Source organism: Gouania willdenowi, chromosome 24 (genome assembly GCF_900634775.1).
Source record: "Gouania willdenowi chromosome 24, fGouWil2.1, whole genome shotgun sequence".
In the NCBI taxonomy this organism is placed as follows: Eukaryota; Metazoa; Chordata; class Actinopteri; order Blenniiformes; family Gobiesocidae; genus Gouania; species Gouania willdenowi.
In genome coordinates this window covers 3465166-3488261 of record NC_041066.1, presented here as the reverse complement: position 1 = coordinate 3488261, position 23096 = coordinate 3465166, and the positions used below count along the sequence as shown (strand labels likewise).

At 39.0% G+C, this 23096-nt stretch overlaps 1 protein-coding gene across 3 annotated transcripts in view; it reads right to left on the bottom strand.

The window, feature by feature from the left end:
- The window catches only part of LOC114457970 (gamma-aminobutyric acid receptor subunit rho-1-like), a 28401-nt gene extending 5680 nt beyond the window's left edge, over nucleotides 1-22721 (bottom strand). For 2 of the 3 annotated variants that reach the window (XM_028440168.1, XM_028440170.1), the window contains exons 1-8: nucleotides 22598-22721; nucleotides 13658-13708; nucleotides 10763-10869; nucleotides 8563-8630; nucleotides 8265-8488; nucleotides 8118-8162; nucleotides 615-697; nucleotides 27-167 (exon numbers count right to left, since the gene is read on the bottom strand). In XM_028440168.1, coding sequence (XP_028295969.1) covers nucleotides 27-167; nucleotides 615-697; nucleotides 8118-8162; nucleotides 8265-8488; nucleotides 8563-8630; nucleotides 10763-10869; nucleotides 13658-13708; nucleotides 22598-22677 — 799 coding nt within the window. In that variant the 5' untranslated portion in view covers nucleotides 22678-22721. The remainder of the gene's footprint in view (nucleotides 1-26; nucleotides 168-614; nucleotides 698-8117; nucleotides 8163-8264; nucleotides 8489-8562; nucleotides 8631-10762; nucleotides 10870-13657; nucleotides 13709-22597) is intronic. The other variant, XM_028440169.1, reaches the window with a different exon arrangement.
- Between the last annotated feature and the right edge of the window lie 375 nt (nucleotides 22722-23096).

Below are 23096 nucleotides of genomic sequence, written 5' to 3'. Positions count from 1 at the left end.
CACACACCGTAACCTGCTCTTAGTACCTGTGCTGCTGTAGAAGGCCAACTTGGTGGTGGTGTGGAACTCCTGGATGAGAAACTGAGAGAGAGAAATCCTCTCATCTGTGTTCAGTGAGCGATTCCCTTCCTTCCAGTACAGCATCAGGTCATCATCTGTGTAAGCATCTGCAGAGGGCAGGAAATACAATGTGTGCAGGTACAGCAACAAGGCTGCAGAGAGCAAACAGGTAAAAATGTAGAATATTTTTCTTCGGAACTCACAAAAACAATATACATCTTTTAAATGTTACAAGAACATGAGTGCAATTATATGGCAAAAAATATAAATTCTCTTCAAATTACAATCTGTAGCTGTCACTGTGTTACAGTTTTACTGACTACAGTGAGCCTAATAACCATTATTAACATTATTATTAATAATAATAACTGCACACATTTTCAATAGAAGTACAAAGTGCAATGAAAAAAAAGAACTAATAAATGCATTTATTTTGCTCTCATTTGTCTCCCTATTTTAAGATAAGTGGTCACTGTTATTCATTTTAGTGAGTGTGTTGTAGGATGCAGGTTCAAACTAATAAGACACCAAGCTGGAATGTGACATTTACTCACAGCTTTCAATCTCCAAAGAGCATGTCTGAGTGTCCAGAGGAAAGCGACTCAGGTCCATACTGCACATGGCTGTTACTGTCACCCTGCAAGCACAAGACAGCAGCTGTGAATTTGCCAGTTCTCCCAATGCCAGCGTAGGTGTCGTAAACACGATACAATGGAAGTGCAAGGCATGCTGGGGGCTGGGATCAAGGCAGATACAGCACAGTAAGCACTTCTTTAGAAGAACATGCAAACATCATTTACAATGGGTCACACACATTCTACTGGAAACTAGAATGTGACTAGATAACACTTTCAGTCCATGATCAAAACTAGTGTTTTCTTCACTCTGAAGTCCCACTGCTTCCTGACCAACCCAGTCTCACAGCAAAATGTGTAATAGCAACATTTGTCCACAAGCAATATTGTAAGCATTTTACGCATAAGAAGTAAAATGCTTACAGTTTTCCTCCGCCCAGTCTTTTCAACGGGCATGGTCATGTGCCTCCAATGAAAATCATGGCGGACATCTCGTATATGATAGTAGCAAATTGCCTTATTTCAAAATAGATTGTGGCTTTAGATTTGTTTTGATAATATTTCTAGAGACAAACCTACCCTTAACGTTCATGCTATGTAATCAATTTATGTAAACAATCTATAGTTTTTTCATTTTTATATATATACAGTATATATATTTTTTTTTTAAACTTTTTTTTAAATAAACTATATATTCAAAGATATTTCACCTATTTCTGTTAAAAATTCAAGGATTTTTGTTTGTCATGTGCATGATCATAATTAAAAAAAACGTCCCCAAGATTCCTGTTAAGCCCTTAAAGAATAAATAGAGTAAAGAATAATAGTATAAATGAATAAGAATTGAAAAACAAATAAAAATAAGAAAACACCATCCATTCATTAATCCATTTTCTGATCCGCATGTACCTTTTTTCAGGGTCGCGGGGGTCTGCTGGTGCCTATCTCCAGCTCTCATTGGGCGTTAAGTGGGGTACACCCTGTACAGTGCACCACTAATATGAAAATAATATATACAAAAATAATACAATAATATATATATTAAAAAAAACAATTCAACCCCCTACAGCAGCAGCATTAACAAATAATTGAACAGAATATTCAGATTATTCGGACAAAATATTTGTGTTTGCCGACTGCTCCAAAGGCTAAAGAAAATTATTTCAAATGTTAAATAATATCTAGCTGTGTGATGATTCCTCACATTGAATGTTTAATATTGATTTGAGTAACTGTTCCTTTTGTGATATTATCTGTGAGACCATTTAGTCTTTTTATTTTGTTTTCTTCTCTTTTTTTTTACACATAATCACAAAAACGTTTTAAATTTCATTACAGTTTTGGGTTTTTGGTCAGGATTCTGTTTTGAGGTTAATTGTTGGTGTATCCTGACTCACATGACTCATCAGCATCAGTTTTCAATTCTGATCACCTTTCAGCTGCTAACAAAGCTATCAGAGCTAGGGGGGATCCTGTTCTCGTTGATAAGCCAACAGGTGCTAGTCCTCCCTGGAATATTCTAGGAGCAAAGCCTAAGAGAAAGTCATGAGACGGACTGGCCTGCACAGAGGTGGATCTAGAAAAAATTCAATGAGGTGGCAAGAGAGGGGCAGGAAATTTTTTAGAGTTGGCAACATATAGCGGACGTACATAAAACATACTGAATTATAGGGCTGGGTATTGCCAGGTACCTTGCGATGCCATATATCGCAATATTTTTTTGCCCGCAAAAACAATATTATTGCGATAATCAATATATCACGATACATCATGAAAACGTGTTATGTTTACGTCTTTAAGGGAAGACTGATACAAAATATTGCTTCACCAAAATATTGTTAATGTTTGTGCAAATTAACTTTAAATCATTCAAAACAAAATGAATGGAGAAAATACTCATTTCAGTGCTAGTACTAGAGGTGTTGAAAAAAAATCTATTCGGCAATATATCGCAATATTACATCGCACGATTCTCGGATCGATTCTAAATGCATCCATATTGATTTTTAAAAAATTTTTTTTACTTTTATTTAAAGGGGACATATGCTAAATCCACTTTTTTAGCCCTTAAATGCATTTTGTTGTATATTTAGAGTGTTTAGAAGTACAGAAAAGTTCAAATTAGTCTCTTCAGGTGCTCCGTAGCGGAACTGCCAAATTAGGACATCGACTCCAGGCCCAACACTTCAAGCAATCCGCTATTTTTATTTCTCGCTACGATTTTGTAGTCCAAGCCCCAGGATGCAGAAGTTACGAGAGGATAAGTCAAAATGTTTGGTTGTTGGATGTAGTAACCCACACGCTTCATTACACCGTCTCCCAGCATCAGAACCTTTTCAAAGTGCCTGGTTGAGTTTTATTTTTCACGGAAATGTATCCACATCTGTGGGTAAGGTCATTTTTGTGTGCGTGAAGCACTTCAAGGATGACTGCTTCAGCAACCTCCTCCAATATAAAGAAGGATTTGCCGAAAGACTTTGTCTGATTGAGGGTATGGAGTGTCTCATTTGCATTTAAAGAGACCGCACCAAAATGAGTTGCTCTCAGAAGCACATCAGAAAAGGGGTAGAAAAGGGGCCTGTGGAGCTATAATAATGAGGAATTCAGACCCAAGCATTGCAGTTCCTCTTTATATAGACCACAACTGTATGATTTATATGTAAAAAAGGATGGATTTAAATGCATGATATGTCTCCTTTAACCAGGAAAGTCTTTTCCACTGCAGGAGACATTGTAACTGCACTAAGAAGTGTCCTGAAACCTGAGCACGTTGACTAGCTTGTGTTTTTTCAATAAAATCTAAAACTTTCTGCATTTATTTGTTGTTCTAGGCATATACCTAAAGCCATGTTGCACTAAAGCCATGTTACACTAAAGTCAAAGTTGGTTTAAAAGCCACAGGCAGATTGTATGTTATTTTATATTTTGAGTTGTTAGCACATGGCATATTAAAGCCAATGTTTTGAGTGTAAAATATGCCAATAAAATATATTTCATACATAATGATTTCATGAAGGTGTACACATTTACAGATTAGTTGTTTCTTAAGTCTTATATTAAAAAAAAAATCGCAATAATTGCCTTATACTTTAATATAGGGATAAATTGTATCGGGATATGAATTGTATCGCCAGATGCCAGGCAATACACACCCCTAGCTAGTATGATTTACTTCTCTGTAAACATGGACACAAATCAGTGCTGCTTAACAAGCACAATGATTATATCCTCTTCATTTCTGTAAGATTCACAAAGTATCTTCACCATGTTTTCTTTGACACACTGTAAATAGATGGGGAAAAGTATCACTGGCATGTTATTATTATTATAACATTGAAATGTTAATGATGCCACACTGTTATATAACTAAGTATAAAAACATATTTTAAGGGGCATATGTGTAAAACAAAAATAACCACACTGTTTATTTGTTATTTGGATTTGTTTTTAAAACGAAATAACCAAAGAACGAAGGGAACACGGATTATGACGCTACATATACATCTGCTCCCCAAACGTGTGCACATTCAGCACACACTGGACAGTGCACATTGCCTCACTCAAACCTACACAATCCGTGAACACACAAGCTCAACAGCACACATAACACACTCAAACGAGCAAAACCTGTGCACAAACACTCACCAATGTCTGAAGGCAGTGGAACGTCAGTCACAGAGGGAGGGGAGAGAGAGTCCGGGGCCGTTACTCCGTTTTGGAACGACTTTTTTTATTTTTGGAGTGATACAAATGTGTGCTCATGGCAAATGCATAAGGGTTGGGAGCTATGTTTTTACCTCTTTCCTTTCGAGCACCAATGTAAACAACGCATTTCTGTGCCGCTCTCGAGATACTTCCGCGTCTCGGTGTTTTCGAATGTTGGCTGCGCAGTCAGGGAGTGGCAGTGGGGTGTTACCGGTTGTCGGATCGAGGCCGCATAGTTCCGTGCCCTTGTGTACAGATTAGGGTGGCAGTTGGGGTGGCAGCAGGGGTGGCAAGGCTTTGTTGTGGGGGGGCAAACTTCCTTCAACTAAATCATGACAAGATGGAGGTGATTGTCTTTGGTAACAAGGAAAAGAGGACTGCTATCAGCAAGAATCTTGAGTCTCGATCTTTAAAAGCTAAAGACCGAGTCAAAAACCTTTTCCTTCTGATTGACTCACATCTTACATTCAGCAGTCAGATCAAATCTGTCACAAAAACAGCTTCTACCACCTAAAGAACATCTCCAGAGTGAAAGCTTTAATGACTCAGAAAGATCAGGAGAAACCGCTCCATGCTTTTATCTCCAGCAGACTGGACTATTGTAATGGTCTTCTGACAGGAATCCCCCAAAAGAGCATCAAACAGCTACAGCTGGTTCAGAACGCTGCAGCTCGCGTCTTAAACAGAACAAAGAGGTCAGAACTAAGGATGCACCGATCGATTGGTGCCGATTTACAATAAAATAAGATTGGAACATTCAAGGTGTATGATGTCAGTTATGAAAAAAAATCGGGATTGGCCAAAATCGGTATCGGCTGGTCAGGCTTTTAATAAAATCGGTGATTGGCCAGAAAATTACAATCGCTGCACCCCTAGTCAGAACACATTACTCCAGTTTTAAAGTCTTTACACTGGCTCCCAGTCAGCCTCAGAATAGACTTTAAAGTTCTGCTGCTGGTGTATAAATCTGTGAATGGGTTTGGTTCAGAATACATCAGTGAGATGTTAGTCAGGTATGAACCCAGCAGGTCTCTCAGATCTATGGATACAGGTCAGATAGTGGAGACCAGAGTTCACAGTAAACATGGTGATGCTGCTTTTAGTTGTTATGCTGCAAAGAAGTGGAAAAAACTGCCAGCAGAGCTGAAGTCAGCATCCAATGTGAACATTTTTAAATCAAAGTTAAAGGCACTTTTTCTCTACTGCATATGATTGAGAGAGAGATTTTTGGTCATGTTGTTGATGTAATGTGTTTGTTGATGATTTTAAATAATTTTACTGATGTTTTTGTTTTTTTTGCCGACTAATGTTCCTATTAATTTTAAGCTGTTGAATGTTTTATGTTGCAGTTTTTGATCATGTAAAGCACATTGAGTTGCCTTGTGTATGAAATGCGCTATACAAATAAATTTGCCTTGCTTTGCCTTGAGCAACAAATCACATTAAAATGTGGGACATTAATGCCCTTGAATGACCAATGTAAAAACCCATAGTGAGGCAATTTCCTCCACAGCACCCAGACAAATACTTTGGTGGCTGAGGTTTCCAGTGTAGATTTGGTTTCCGGCACAGACGATAAACGAAAAATCATAATCCAGCTGACTGGAGGAGAGAGGGGTACACAGTACGCAGGCGAGGTTGGCAAACTGTCATTCTCATTCGCCAATCTGCCTCAGTCTGGAAAATCCCCAACCAGCAGCAGATTAAACACAGCCATGTGATGAAGATGCTTGTTTATCATATGCAGTATAATTTCACTAGGTATCTTTAAATTGTATGTATATACAGTGCACAGCCCTCGAGCACACTGCCAACGTTCACAGGTTTCTATTGAGTTTAAGGGATCTGCTGATTTGCTGGCAATGATGTCATCTCTCCTATCAGTGCCATTCTAACAGGAAGTCTTTGCTACATTCACAACAGGAGGCAGATGGCAAGCTTATACGGCTATTGTGGATTACAGATCCAGCCTTCTTGGTGCTGTGCCATCTATCGTTCACTAAAATGACAAGGTCATGGTCAGCGGCATCAGTGCTTGTTTTCAGCACGTTATCCCCCTAAATACACGTCTTATACTCTGACATCTGTTGCTGCTTTGTCTTGGCTAGACTTTCAATGCCAGTTACATCCCTGAATACCTACTAACACCTTAACCTGCCCCACATCACCCCGAGCGTCTTCCACACGCAGCATCTGCAAAGGGAGGAAAGAACCAACTTTATGAAGGAGAAGCTTTAGAAGATGTACCTGAAAATGATAAAGGAATGCCATGCAGCACGTTCACTTCCTCCAATAACAGGGATTAAAAGGAGATCTTCATATCTGATCGGTATTTCAAACCTGCACCATTCCATCTACAAGAGCACTTGGAGCGCACAAACCTCATAAAGCACCACATCTCCTCTTTGCCAGATATCCTCATTTGGATCAGTGATCCTGATCATGGAACATGATCATTCACACTTGGAAGAAATGTATATCCCCATTAATACATACAGGAGCACCCTGCGATGGACTGGCGCCCTGTCCAGGGTGTACCCCCGCCCAGCGCCAATGAGAGCCGGAGATTGGCACCGGCAGATCCCCGCGACCCTGTGAGACAGGAGCAAGTGGGTTTGAAAATGGATAGATGGGATGGACATACAGGAGCTCCAAATGTATGGACACCCTCATTTAAAAAAAAAAAAAACCCAAAAAAAACTAATTGTGATTAATTGAAATGATCAATCAGTCAATCTGGATGCAATTCAGATGAAAGTTGGTGGGGTAAGTAATGAACCAAACCGACAAAATGGAGTTGGCAATTAACCGATCTTTATGAAGATCAGTCAATTGCCAACCGAAATATGAATTATTGAAATTTCACCAATCAATACAGATTTTTCTATTTTTCAAATTGATCCAGAATCAGTATATCGATCCTACAAAATTTGCTGGAATCTTTATACATTTACACAATTACAGGTATATAGGCAAGTAATGGTAATTTATAATAAAGGGCTTGAATCCATAATCGATGGCACATTTTAAATTCATTTGTCATGCTTTCAGTTGTCTGCAGCTTGCAGTCCTAATACTGAAGGCTGCAACATTGCGCACACATACAGTTTAGGTATTTATGTTAAAATACTTATTAATCAGTGAGAGAAATAATTTGGCTCATTGGTGGTCATTTCAAAGCAGACTACAAGTTAGTGAAGTAATAAGTTGTACAGGACGCTTTAGATATACTGTATATTCTGACCAATATAAACGTTCCCCTTAACATGTACACAGTGTGTAAGGATTATACAGGAAAATATTTGATTCTGTTCTGTCCACTCTAGGCAGTTTTTTGGAGTCATTTTGACTTTCTTTTTGGAGTCACTGTATTGTTGTCCGGTGAAAGCGGCGTGGCAAAGCGGCACGGCGGAAGCGGCGTGGCAAAGGCGTCGCGGCGAAGGCGTCGCGGCGAAGGCGCAGCAACAAAGGCGGCCATTTATCACTGCTAGCGGCTATATTTCTTGTTGTTTTGTGTTTTTAGAGTCATTTTTATGTATATTTGTTGTCTTTTTAGGTACACTACCAGTCAAAAGTTTTAGAACACCCCAAGTTTTCCAGTTATTTATTGCAATTCAAGTCATGCAAGTCCAATGAATATCTTGAAATGGTACAAAGATAAGTACTGAACAGCCAGAGGTTAAAAAAAAAACTGGAAAAAGTGTGGTGTTCTAAAACTTCTGATGGACCTTATATTTATATATTAGACAATCATGCCTTTCCAGTTACATCTCTTACATTAAGATCAGATGATTCCATGTTGTGACCAGATGAAAAATGCAGCTAAACATCCATGGCAGGGAAAGAGAAAGACGAGGTAAACTTGTTTTTATCTTTGTGTATGTGTGGTGAGGAACATGTCAGGTTATTATAGAGAGGAAATACCTGAGGCTGTAGAGGACTTTACCATCCGGGTAAACTCGCAGCATGACATTGTCAGTGGTGGTGTCATGTGTGAAGGACCTTTTAGAATGGACAAAAAACATGTCGGGAACCCAGATCTTCTTCACTAGGCGGCTGTCAAAGGTCATACTCTGGTTGTTGTTGCTTCTGAAGGACAGACGCTCATCTTTCCAGTAGTGTCTCAGATACAGAGTCATTGTGAAATCCTAAGAGACACAAACACATATTGGTATAACGTTATCTGTGTGTGTGTGTGTGTGTGTGTGCACGTAGGGCGTACCATGTCAACCTCTGAAATAGCATCCAGGCTTTCAACCTGAACATCCACGCCCACTGGGACTGCAGGCCCTGGAGGAAAATAGAGCAGTTTAGGAGGCATTAAGCTAACATCATTGTGAATTTGGCTCAAGGACAATCTGCCTCGGCCTGAGCAGGCAGTGAGCATGCAGATGAATTCCAGGTGCCTGATTTGGAACTGCCTGGATTATCTGTGTTTATTTGGAGGTCACGACTCCTTTTTATGCCAGCCGTTCTGCATTCAGACAATAACTTCTGCTCCCTTTCATTCCATTCTCCATAAAAGCAGTTGTGTACAGAACAATCTCTAATCCAAGTTGATATCATCGTGCTGACTGTGTCTCTCTATACGGATTTAAAAAGACATGAGGTCAGATTTTCTCTTTTTTTTTTTACGATTTCTGTTCAGTTTACGAATTATATATATATGAACCCAGCATAGAACGCATAGTGTGTTAAATGACAAAAAAGCAGGATAAACAGAAGGGAATAAACTAAAAGTCATGCTGGTACTTAGCCAGCAAACCAACTGACTAAATAATGAGAAACTCAGACATGATGGTTCCACTGTGAGGTTCTGCAAACCGATGAATAGTCAAATAAAGTGAAATAAAGTAAATGAATAAATAAGAATGTGCCATCTCCTTAAAAATCAATCAAAAATGGCAGCGATAGTCTAATCCCTAAGGAACTGTTGCTGGTTCAATTCTATTTTGAGCAATGATACTCTCCTGGTTAAATAAAGGTAGATAAAAAAAATCTACTATTTTTAATCCAAAAGATCAACCATTCAAGGTGTGTTCAAACATTAGAACCAAATCCTAAATATCATATTATCATATATTAAATTATAAAGACATGTTGAAAGTGCATTCAGGAACATTTCAGAAAAACACAGAGTATTCATACAGCCTCAACAGGGTTGAAAATGCCTTTAAGATTGTATATGTGATGCAGGGTAGGCCTGTCAATGTCCAGACAGGACACAGCACTGGAGGGGCGGAGCTTGTCTGCTGAAGCTTTGATTTGGAGTAATTAGGAACGAGTATAGAATCCAAGTTGGACCGTTTGCTGTTGAAGTGAGAGAGATGAGGCTGAGATGGATAGATCGTGTATGGATGTGAGAATGAATCTGTCAGTCAGGAGGAGAAGAGAAAGACCAGAGGGTTGACACGGAGGACACCTGACAAAATGATTGAAATGATCCATTGTATGTACTGTTAGGTTTTAAAAGCACAATATAGGAACAATGTGTGTCACTGTCATGAGATTGTATTATATAACGCCTGTTTCTAAATCAGTAAAGTTAGGAAAACCTGAAATGTAATCCACAAAGCATGTCAGCAGTTGATTCAGTAAGGTCAAAGCAGTAACAACGATGACGATTAGAAAAGGTTCGAGGTGAATGCATGGATTATAAACAAGGCTTTAATCTAAGACACTGGAGAGTAACTAACTCTTTGTTAGGCAGGATAAAGCTATGCTGTTATATGGAAACAGAGTTAAGAGGTTTGAATTCAAATCTTTACCCACAAGGCCTTCCTGTGGTTTATAAGCACAGTCTTGTCTACTAAAACAGAGAAAACTTTAATGCATACATGGATATTCCAGTATTTTACTGCATTCTAGATTTTGTGTTGACTGTATGAGAATACAATCTATCTGCTGCTATTTGAATAAAGGCTTTTGAGGAATTTCATGTGAGCTTTGTTTCATGTGAAGAATTGCATGTGTGATGATAAAACTCAGACTTTGAGCCCTGCTATTGTGTGGATTAGGTTGTAAGTTATTAAAACCTAAGGCTACACACTGTGACTTCTGGGTAATTAATCACTGGCCTATAGCATCAAGGCTCAGACATAATCCCAATTTCTGATGTCATCGGCACAAGTCTGGACTTGGTGCACCCGTGACATTGTGCTGAGTCTAAAGACTGCATGTTGTGGGTCACAGTGGAAAACTGTAAAAAACACTTGAAAAGGGTGACTGTCTTTGAGTAAAGATCACATTCTACTGGGAAAAATAAGATGCTCTGCTGTTCTTCCCTCAAATATCCTCATTAACTACAACATCACATTCATTGCAGCACACACTTAGTCACAGCTAACAATCTTAACTAACCCTGTTTCTAATTACCCAGCAAGCTTTGAACCTGTAGTTCCAATTCATATAACATTCCTTACCTCCAAATCCTGGGCGCATTGTAAAGTCGTGATCGTCTATCCTCAGCAGTTGTTCTGACTTCGTACCCCAGACCTTTGTTAGATCTGGACTTCTCTTGGTGATGGGGCTGTTAGAAAACATCATTTAAACGTTAGTCATTATGAATTGGCTTGGCTGTTTGTGATACTTGAAACTTGTTTTGTCTTCAGTGATCGTACATACTTACATTAAGAATTATTCAATATCTTAATGTAGTCTCTTGTTTCCTCTCTGAAAAGTTTTTATAGCGCCTTCCTTTATGCTATAATAAATACGAGGCAGTAGCATGGTTTAAAACATTCTAAATGTAGTTTTTATTAAGGCTAAAGGTAAGGGGCTTAAAATTTACAGTCCCTTCACTGTATGAACCAAACAAACAAGGGGCTGAGAGCCACAGATCAATCACTATTAATAATGTGCTGGAAAAGTCAGCATGCTTTAATTTAACTTTAACTCTGGACATACTTACATACTTACTCTGGGCATGATCTTCTCAAATTAACAGGTTTATAAAAATTAAAAACAAATTGAAGTGTAGCAGATCGTGTTTTTTTTCTTACCATGCTCTCTCTCATGATACCACTCGTACCATCGACGATGCTTTAATATCGCGATGTCTCAGAGTCGTCGCATAATGTACTGTATTATCCCACCAAAACTGTTAACCCTCAGACTGCTTCCCTGCTTAGTCAAGCATCCTTCTCTTGTGCATTCACATTTAAAGTCCTCCCATATTAGAGTTATCCACATAATCATATATAGCCTGTAGTGTTACAGATGTGTTCCTCAGTGAGCCATTCGACATACTGTATGCAAATGTTCCTACTAAGGCTTTGAGTGAAAATTTATTGATCTACGTGAACTGCAAAAATGTGCATACAATCAAACTACAAGTAAGCTGTGTCTCAAACATGGTTCTGACAAACTTAGTGCTTGGTGACCTGGATCAACACACGATTAATTCACAGCAGTGTTGGAAACAGACTGCAGGCACTTGTTATTTTAGAAATGATCTTCTATTGTATCAGGTCTGAGATCCTGAGTAGCACTTTGTTTGGCATAATCTGGTCAAAAATCCATAATCATCTTTGAGCATATTGTAATCCAAAGTGTTCTGAGTGGACAGTGAATCTCATCTCCTTCTCCTGGCCCTGTAAATGAAGTTTATAAATCCAGGAGTGTGACGCTCTTGGAATCTGGATTTCAGCCAATCAGAGATCTTTCTACAAACACGTGTGCTGCATGAGCTGTTTTGGGTGTTTCTATTGGCTGCTAGACTGAAGTCAGACGCCTTTATGGACCATCAGTAGTAAACGTGCATTTGTGGACGATCCAGCTGAAGTCCCCATAACAGTTACACAGCAAATCAAACGGAAAAAGGCAGACCGAGGTGGAGAAGCAACAATATAAAGTCACAAACACTGTGGAGGAACAGATCGTTTTCACTTTGTGTCCTCGCAGATAGCGAGAACAGACCGGATAAATCCCAAGATCACATCCCTACATTTGTCACTAGTCTCTATTGAGAAAAAAGTCGCTAAGAGCGTTCACAAAATATTAGTGCCGTCAACAGATTAAAAATATTGTGCGATTAATTAATTATGTTCTGTGATTAATTAATCACAATTAATCATCTTTTTTGATCTCACCTTAAAAAAGGCTGATAAATGCCCTCAACTTGAAGTATTTTTATTTAAATTACATTATTGTGGCAGATCAAAAGAATGATGTATAATAAAGTGGCTTTATAAAGTAATGTACTGTTTTTAACAGACTTGAAACATTTCCATTCCTCTGTATGTAAGACTAGTCCTAAGGGCTAATGACACCTTTAGTTTAGACCATCAGTGGAATATTGATGTGTACTTTTCTCAATCTCCAATTAATAGCAAATAAAAATGAAATCAAACATCAGGTTCATATGTAGTGCTAGATATTAGCACATCATAAACAGTAAGAACAATCTTCTGAGCAATACAATTATTGAACACCGAGCTTGTTGTTTTTCTTTCCTTCAGATAATAATAAATAAAACAGACCCATCAATCACAGTGCTGTAAATTAGCACATCAAAAATAACATTGTTAATCACAAAATTAAGTCACTTCTGGTAGAAGGAGTAGCCATCCTCTACCACCGATAGTGGTCGACTGTCCACTACAATCATTTATCCAGTCACTTTGTTCATTTGTTACTCATGGATTTATTCATTTTGGCTCTAAACCCTGTCATCTTGTCCAGTGTGTATTGTATGCGCCACTCTGTCTGCTCTGTCGTGTGTATCGTCCGAAGGACCGCTGTCCGTGCTAGATGCTACAAAGGTAGAAAGCTCCGCTGGAGGCGAGAAGACCTCCGGTGATCCACAAACTCTTTCTTGCACAATTTGCACAAAACTGGGCTTTAGTTTTCCATGCGGTGTGTATGTTTTAAACTAAAATTAACGCACTCGAAGCGATGAATGTAATACATTTTTTTTTTCCCTTAATTTTTCCTGTAATTAATTAATCACAATTAATGCATTAAAGTGACACCCCTACAAAATATACCGGTAAGGGATGTTGAGTTTCGGATTCAAAATGGAGCGGAGAGAGGGTTATACAAACTGCAGCTTTAACTGGAGCCTTTTTAATCAGCTATGATCTCTATGAGGGAGTTTGCACCTGCCTGTCAGTCGTACTATTTTCAGCACAGAAACAGTCAAACGCAAACAGTTCCAGATTTGATGAAGTGCATTGCGTCCACTGTATTTATTTATTTGCATTTCCCCCTCCTAAATTTCAGTGAGAAATGTGCTAAATGGATTGTGGGCGCATTGTGACACGCTGTGAAAGTGAAAGGCCAAAAAAACTCAATTCAAGAAAATAAAAAGGTCTTACCCGCCTATTTTACGGCTTGATCCCTCTACAGGAGAAAGTTCTCGTTTTGATCTAGATGTGAAAAAGAAAATATACTTATCAGAAATAATACACTGAATAATGTTTACATGGTTAGCAGCAGATAAGAAGATTAAGACAAAGAATGAAACACTGCAACATTGAAATAATTCAGACTAAAGAATGAGCAGTTTTGTTAAAAAGCTTAATGATAAGGATAAATGTGTAAAATAAACAATGACATGATAATATGAAAGCACAGTTTTTTTGTTGGTGATGCATATGTTTTTAAAATTGTATAAATACAGGGGTGCACATAACTTTTTTGATCCGGTGCTAAGGTGAGCACCTCAGGTTCATGCTCATTTTTTTTTTCTTTCTTAAAGAACATATTTTCCATAACTATCTCCCAAGAGGAACAGAACAGAGGGATGTGTAGATAACATGACATCTGACTTGAATTTTAACTGAAAATGAACAGAAACAGCACTTAAAGGAGACATATTATGCTTCTAAATCCTTTTTACATATAAATCATACAGTTGTAAATGGTAAATGGACTTGATTTTATATAGCGCTTTATCACCACACTGAAGCGGTCTCAAAGTGCTTTACATATCAGCTCATTCACCCAATCACTCTCACATTCACACACCAGTGGGACAGGACTGCCATGCAAGGCGCTAGTCGACCACTGGGAGCAACTTAGGGTTCAGTGTCTTGCCCAAGGACACTTCGACACATAGTCAGATACTGGGATCGAACCCCCAACCTCTCGATCAGAAGACGACCCACTACCACCTGAGCCATGGTCGCCCAGTTGTGGTCTATATAAAGAGGAACTGCAATGCTTGGGTCTGAATTCCTCATTATTATAGCTCTACAGGCCCCTTTTCTCGTTTTGGTGCGGTCTCTTTAAATGCAAATGAGACACTTCATACCCCGCCCCCTCTCCAGGTTGCAGAAGTGACACCCTGTTTGGCCATTTTTGTAGTTTGATAGAAGAGATATGATTATCTAGCGGTGCAGAAAATGTTTATTCACACGTTATTTACAAAATGTCAACAACAGAAGACTTGTCCATCCAGCCTTACATGTTCCAGCCAGAGTCGGACCCAGCCGAGCGAGATGAAAATGAAGATGATGAACCTGCAGAACCCTAACAAGTGAGCTAACACAAGCACCGAGCTAACGCTAGCGCCAAGCTAACGTCACAAAATGCATTTTAATACAGTCTTTTCGGAGACAAAAACGGCAAAATGAAATGACTAATGAAAACTTTAGAATTAAATTAAATCATGTAGACCATATCATCAAGGATCTAAAACGAGCACACAGCGCTAACATATGAAAACGGTGCAACTGCTAATGCTAACAAAACAATGACAGGGACGTCTTATCATCACACTTTTTAGCGTTATTTACAGCTTACCGAAGTGCTCTGTTCGTCGTCTCCAAAGATAGAAGGAATTGAACCCTCAATCAGACAAAGTCTTTCGGCAAATCCTTCTTTATACTGGCGGAGGTTGCAGAAGCAGTCATCCTTGAAGTGCTTCACGCACACAAAAATGATCTTACCCACAGATGTGGGTACATTTCCGTGAAAAATAAAAACTCAACCAGGCACTTCGCAAAGGTTCTGATGCTGGGAGACGGTGTAATGAAGCGTGTGGGTTACTACATCCAACAACCAAACATTTTGACTTATCCTCTCGTAACTTCGGCATCCTTGAGCTTGGACTACAAAATAAAAGTGAGAAATAAAAATGGCGGAAGTGTTGGTCCTGGAGTTGATGTCCTAATTTGGCAGTTCCGCTGCAAATACTGTGATGTAATAGTTCAAAAAATGTAATAGAGAATCGAAAAATCGAAACAGATTGAAAAATATGACCAAAACAGAATATAAAGATATCTACGGAGCACCTGAAGAGACTAATTTGAACTTTTTTGTACTTCTAAAACACTAAAAATACAACAAACTGCATTTAAGGGCTAAAAAAGTGGATTTAGCATGATATGTCCCCTTTAACATGTCTGTTCTTCAAAGCCTCACAGAATATGAAGCTTTCAAATTAAACGACTAAAAACTAAATGTACACATCTGAAAACCAAATGAAAATTGTGTTATTTTATTTCCATTTGCCACTCCGAGCTCACCCGCCCCCCCAGGAATCCACACCATGCAGCTCCTCTGGTGCCTCGCCAACCAGAGTCACACCAGTGCGAACCCCCGAGTGGCCCTCGCCTTGAATGGTTTTTAAAGAGGGATCCAGGTCGGCTGGCTCCTTCCCCCTCTGTTGTGGGCGGAGAGTTGTTGGGCATCTACCCTCATGGATTAAGAACACATTGCACCCCGCCCCCTGGTAGGTCATTTGTCGCAGCAAGCTGCCCGGGCGGGTGCCCCTTGCGCCTGCATGGAGGCTTCCTACCATGCGAGGTTATGTTATTTTACAGAATGTCTTCATCATCTTCATCGTCATCACTCTCCTTCTAACTGCCTTTCTTTGTTTCTAAAACAGTAGAAGACGTGGATGTAAGTCCTACTTCTTCCTCTCTGGTCCAGCCTGTGATCAGCTGTTTGTTTATATTGCTGACACTACTTGCTGCTGCTTAAAACCTTAATCATGCTAGTGCATCACGAGCTACATCATGAGCTACATCATAGCTACGGCATCAACGTGATGCAGTAGTTGACCGACAAGAGAATTTGCATCAAGGGAATGCACCGCTCGACAATTTTACTGCCATGCTGCTAGAGGGTTGTTTCAGAGGAGCTTAAGAAGTCTTTGTTTGTCTTCTGCTCACAGTAAATAATGTTTTATGTCTTAAGTATCTTAAAATGCAATTTCTTTACCTAACCATGCTTAGTTGCTCTGCTTGGTCAGCTGGATGGTTTAATAAACTGCTCTACTCCGACCGTGGCTCAGGTGGTAGTGGGTCGTCTTCTGATCGAGAGGTTGGGGGTTCGATCCCAGTACCTGACTATGTGTCGAAGTGTCCTTGGGCAAGACACTGAACCCTAAGTTGCTCCCAGTGGTCGACTAGCGCCTTGCATGGCAGTCCTGTCCCACTGGTGTGTGAATGTGAGAGTGAATGGGTGAATGAGCTGATATGTAAAGCGCTTTGAGACTGCTTCAGTGTGGTGATAAAGCGCTATATAAATCAAGTCCATTTACTCTGCATTGTGTATTTATTGATGGACGGCAAGCTTGTTCGTTTGTTTATTCTCAGGCACGTCTCTCAGTGACAGGCACAGTGTACACTGACTTAAAAAGACTGTATACAACATGAAGGTATAAAACATAAATATATACAGTAAACACAACAATAGATACTAATAACAATATGTGGTGCTGTACATCACCGCTCAACTCGAGCACGTCTCTTGGTGACTGGCAGTGATTGCGGTGCCCACTGCCTATATAACAGACTAAGAGGGGGTGCCCGTGAGCCATTTAAACATGCAAATGTGAGCTTTATTCTTCATTATAAACATGACAGGAGGCAGAGCTGGAAGGAGCAGAGATGAAGATGTTGAGGTTCTCTTTGGGAGTGATGATGTTAGATACTATAAGGAATAAGTCCATCTGTGGGGTGACACATATTAGAAGTTTTGGAAATAAAGTCAGAGAGGAAAGACTGAGATGGTTTTACATGAATATATCAGTAGAAGAATGCCGAGGTTGGAATTTGCTAGGCCTAGAGGAAGACCAAAGAAGAGAATGGATGTAGTGAGAGAGGACATTAAGTCATTTATTGTGAGAGAGGAGGATACAGAGGATAGGGTTCGATAGGGGCAGAGGATTCGCTGTTGAGACCTCTAAAGGGAACAGACAAAGGGAAAAGAAGACACTACTTCCTGCTGCTCTCTGCTATTAGCATTCTTATCATGCTAGCAAGAGAAACCCAATAATACAAGTGTGTGAGATAGTAGTGTGCATACAATAAAAACAAACAGCAGATGAAGTCAAAAGAGATGCACAGATATAATAACTATGTCATATAATTAATTTTCTTCTCCTCTATGGGAGTATAATGTCGAAGGTTTTGTGTTTTAGTGAAGGACATGGATTTGTCTCTACTGGACCAGTAATCTGAGGACAGTGTTAGAATTAGTAGCTACTGCCCAAATATGACTTATTTACTGGCCTTCCTTCTGTCAGGCTGGGCTTTGCCAAAACCTCAACAATAGCAATAATTCAGGAAGCCCATTTAACACAATCAGATTACAGGTTACATAATTACAGTAAGTGATTTCTCCTGCCAAGCACATGTCACCTTTTGCTGCTGTCAGCCAAAAACAGAGCTTTGATCACCAGACATAAGGACGGTGTTTACTGGTGTCCTGATTTTACATTTGCTCAGCTAAGACATCAGTGGGTGGGAAGAAGGTCAGCTCTTAGCTTAAAAAAAATCATATAATGGATGATGTACTTTTGGAAAACCTTTTATGGTGCACAATAGCACATGGTCGGACATTCTGCATCCGCATCCGCCTTCTACACGAGTCCTGGAAAGATTCACTCCGACAGGACTTTTACCCACAGACGATCACAGATTTACTGTGAATGTTATCACATTTCTCTCTGTATTATGATTGGTATTATTCCTGGTATTTGGAAAGCTAAGTTTAAATCAATTCAACTATATTTATATAGCAGTAATTACAACAATATTAATCTCTTAATGCTTATCAAAATCAGAGGGGAGAAGGCCCAGACTGCAGAAAAACATGATACAGTATTAGAGGGTCTGCCTGCATGGAAACACTTGGTGCTAGACTATCTGTGAGTGGAACGAGAATGAGTATGGGTGACATCAGTGTAAATGGTGTGTAAGCAGAGTGGCGGGTATGTTACAGGGGTCAGAAGTGGGGGATGAACTACAACTCCTGTGTCTGTCTGGACAGCACCTGTTAGAAGACTTTGTGTAAAGTTTAATCCAAATAACACTTTCCAGTCTCTACAGCAATAAATGATGATCCACTGTCGAAGGCTGCACTGAGATCTAAGAGGACCAGAGGAGATTATTGGTTACTTTTACTAAGGCAGTCTCTGTGCTATGGTGGGCTCTAAAGCCAGACTGAAAGCGCTCATATAAATTGTTCACTTGGATCAAGGGTATAGGCTTTTTAAGGAGAGGTTTGGTTACAGCTGTTTGAAAAGCCTGCGACACATAACCTGTTACTAGAGATGTGTTGGTCCAGTTTACCATATCTTGTGACTTTTGCTGAGTCTTGCAACAGCGCTGAATAGAAACTGAGAATTATTCTTGTTTTCCACTATTAATGTTGAGTAATAAGAAGTTCTAGTTTTTCGAAGAGCTTTTTCAGAAGCTAACAAACTCTTTCTTCAGGCTATATTAAATTCTACAAAAATGAGAAGGTTTGTTTACATTATGTGTGAAGTCAAATGAATCTAATATTGAGGTAAATAATTAATTTAGGCTGTTGCTTTCATCATCAACATGAATGGTAAAGTGAAGATAACTTTATCTGTACTCAGCACTAGAACAGTGAGAAAGTGAGAGAATTCAGAAAGAATATCTGAATGTGGAGCAAAAGGATGGTCAACTAAGATGTTTTTTTTAATATATATTATTCTTGTGATTACAAATTCCAAGAGAGATGATTTCAAATTAATTGTGCTTAAGTTTTGGTTTCAAGAATAAATGACTGACAGGCTGAAGGTCACAAACTGTATGTTTGAATTTAGCATTTGGGCTCCAAGTGAGTTAGGATGGAGATCGTCCTTTTTGAATCGATTAGCATGTTTTCAAAAAAGGTTGAAGTTATCAATAAACATGAAATTATGGAGTTTGCAGCAGGATTGTAAGATGTGGGGTTGCTGTAGGAGACGGCTAAAGCATATACCTTAATTCAGCATAGGAAAGGGGACCAGAGATAAACACAGACTTTCCACACATCTTTAAAACGTTAAAGAGAAGGTTAAACTCGCTCATGGTCCACACTAATTCATGTTTTTTCCTACATGTAACACTATTTTAGTAACAATTTTTGAGTAGCAAAGTGTATCTAAGACAGCACAGACACATGCATCACTAACACTAACTGGACCTTCATTACTGTAGCACTACTGTTTAATGTAAAATAAAATGCTATAAAAAAATTACTTTTTATAATATGTTTTTGAAAAACTGTTTAAAAAAATAAAATAAAAACAAATTCTTTAAAAAAAATGAAGAGCCAAAATCTACTGTTTTGGAGATAGAGGAAGAACAAGAGTGATGACGATGATGATGATGAAGATGATGATGATGGTGATGGTGATGATGATGATGTTCCTCTGCCTTTATGCTATATGCATGCAATCACGAATGAGAGCGATTTGAGATGTCAGAATATTTTGTTTGCACAAGCATTTCAGTGTGGATTCATCTGATTGACCAAAGGAACGCAACCATGGTTTACTTATAATGAATTAATCTGAATTGCCCTCAGGCTCTTTTTACATAGAAGCTAACACATGGAAATGGTTATACTTTAGTTTTAGGTAAAAACAAAGAACTGGTGTAAATACGTTGTGAAATGAGACATAGAGTTTACCTTCCTAAAGAGCATCAGGATGTAACACAGTTACACGTTCTGTTAGATTAATAACTGAGATTTTAACGTCTACCACAGTGGAAGGAACCACGTAAGTCAGCATGAAAAATCAGCCAATCACAAGCTCCACAAATATGCACTTCTTTAAAAAAATGTTAAAGAATGTAAAGTCTGTAATAAATGTGTCTAATAAGTCATTAGTGAATACCAGAGAACCACATGAGTGAGCATGAGAAATTATCAGAAAATACATAATGAAAATAAAATGTTAATCTTTAATTTAAAGACAAGTAATGTGAAATTAACAGTAAATAAGCAATGCGTTGACTTGTTAATTAACTGTAAGTATATTAAATAAACACATGTGCTTCATATACACATTTATGTTTTTATTTAAGCTGTTTTATAATTTAGGAATTAGGGCTGGGCGATATATCGAGATTCAAGATGTATCGAGTTTTCTATTTTGGTGATATAGAAAACTATTGATTTCATATATCATATGAAACAAAATACTAGTTTTAGGAGTCGCTGCTTTTACTTCTCAGAACAACATTTCTAGGGCTCATCGCGCGGGCGGCATCAAGGAAAGGCGATCTGGCGCGCTCTGGGGTGCCTGGGATGTGGGATAAAACTCATACTGGGCTTAACTTTAGACACGTTACTCCCAAATACCTGCTTTAGGTATTACCACTCACTCATTCCCCCTGTCCACAGCCATCACCATTATAGCTAAGCTTCACACTTGTCACCATACTGGCTTGATTACACAACATAATAAGCACAATATATTCTACAACTTCACATCTCACCCTCACTGTAAAACAATCTATTCTCCCCACCCTTTCTATTTCCTACCTTGAGTCTCTCCTCCCTGCTCCCTTTCCCCTCCCCCTCCCTCTCCACTTAGGTGTAACACTGCTCTCCCTTTTTATATCCTCCCTATAACAAAAGATTTCTTACCCTTCCTTAGGGAGGGTTGGTGATGGTCACAATTAAGCAATAAAATAAATCAATTTATTTTATTGCAATAACAAAACATGAATTTCTGTCTCATAATGATTGCACTTCTTGTAGTGTTGACCTTTGACAGCATGTGCAGACAAGGACAAAAAAAAAAAAAATGAAAAAAAACAACATGTAAAGCTCAGTTAGATGGATTAATGAGTGTCACATATTGATCATCTGTTTGTTAATAAATGTCCATGAGTGGCATTTAGTATCAGCAAATTTAACCCGAATTGTCTTTCTGGTCAAACTTTATTTAATAAAATTATCTAGATTTATATCATATATCACCATTTTGAGAAAATATATTGAAATATGAGTTTTGGTCCATATTGCCCAGCCCTAGTAGGAATGTTCACAGCATTTTAATGTTAATAAATGTCGACCTACCAGATTCTAATCACATAATTGTATTTAGTAAGTGGTTGACAAGTGGGTATTTTAGATTTCTTGTACATCTATCTTAAAATATAAGGGATACTGGAGCTTGGTTGGGCGGGTGGGAAGACTGGTAGTGGGTGCAAGAAAATTTCCCTTATTTTCAAATCAAACTTGACAGGTATGATATATATTCACAACTAAAAAGCACGCAATGGAAATTATGCATTCCTTACGTTATCGTTAGGAACAAATACTGAAGATTATTGTCGCATAATACTTTGACTGATATGTTTAAAATAGATTTTGTACTATCTTAAACTGTGAATACACCAAACAGCTGACAAAAGACATTAACAACAGTAGGAAGAAAGTATGTTTGCAAAATGACATGTTATTCTGTGTGGTGTGTGAGTAATCAATATAAATGAGATATTTTCAGCCCCATTGTTCTGTGCATGTTTGAAACGCTCTGTGTTTTCTGCCCTTGAGGAAAGACATTGATATCTCAATTGTTGTTGTTGAACCGCTGTAAAACTGACACAGCTTCTAAATCAGCATAAATAAGATTGTATCATCATGCCAGAAGCTGGTGCGATGAACAGGAGACAATGCCACGTGCTAAGTTCATAACATGGGCCCCATAGACACACTACAGCACCAGTTCAACGTAGAAATAATAATCTCAATTCCTGGAGCCTGTTATCACTCACTGGACTGCATCAATTCCAAACTTCTCCGAAAGATATCTGAAGTATATTTTATAGGTAAAAGCTATTACACTATATTATTTTATTAATTGGGAAGGAGTCCTTTGTCCCCAAAAGATTGAGAACCGCATCCTATAGCTTTCAGTTTAAAAGTCTGTCTCTGACTCCCTCTGTAAAGCTCATTGGTTGAAACCTGAGTTCAAACCCCCAGTTTCGGATATACATGAGATGTATGAGGCTCCAACCCCTCCAGCCTCCGCCCTGAGGACTGACCTGACGTACCTGTACGGCTGCAGGCTCTGTCCTCTGGACACGCCAAACATCCACAGCAGCAGGCCGAGCAGCACCACATCCGTGTGCATGGTGGTGGAGTCCAGCCGCCTCTCCAAAACCTCTCAGAATCTCCGTGCGCACAGGAGGCGCATTACGCACAGGCTGCGCGCTGCACGCACTGCGAGATACACGGATACCGCGGTATTTAATCTGCAAGGGGGGGGGACAATTTCGCCTAAACCTGCAAATCCTCTGCGTCATTTGGCTCAGATTTGCGCTCAGTTCAGTCGCTGTGCAGCTGGGGCGCAGAGCAGAGCGGAATCTTTTCATTACACCAATGTCCAAAACATCCTCTGAATCCCCAAAGCCACATGACACATAAAGCCTCGTATGTGTGCAAGAATATCATTTTTAATATTAATATTATTATTACTAAATCACATGTTGATTAATTCAGGTGAGGCAACCATTATCTGCAACACTCTTTAGGAGATAGATGATAATTTGA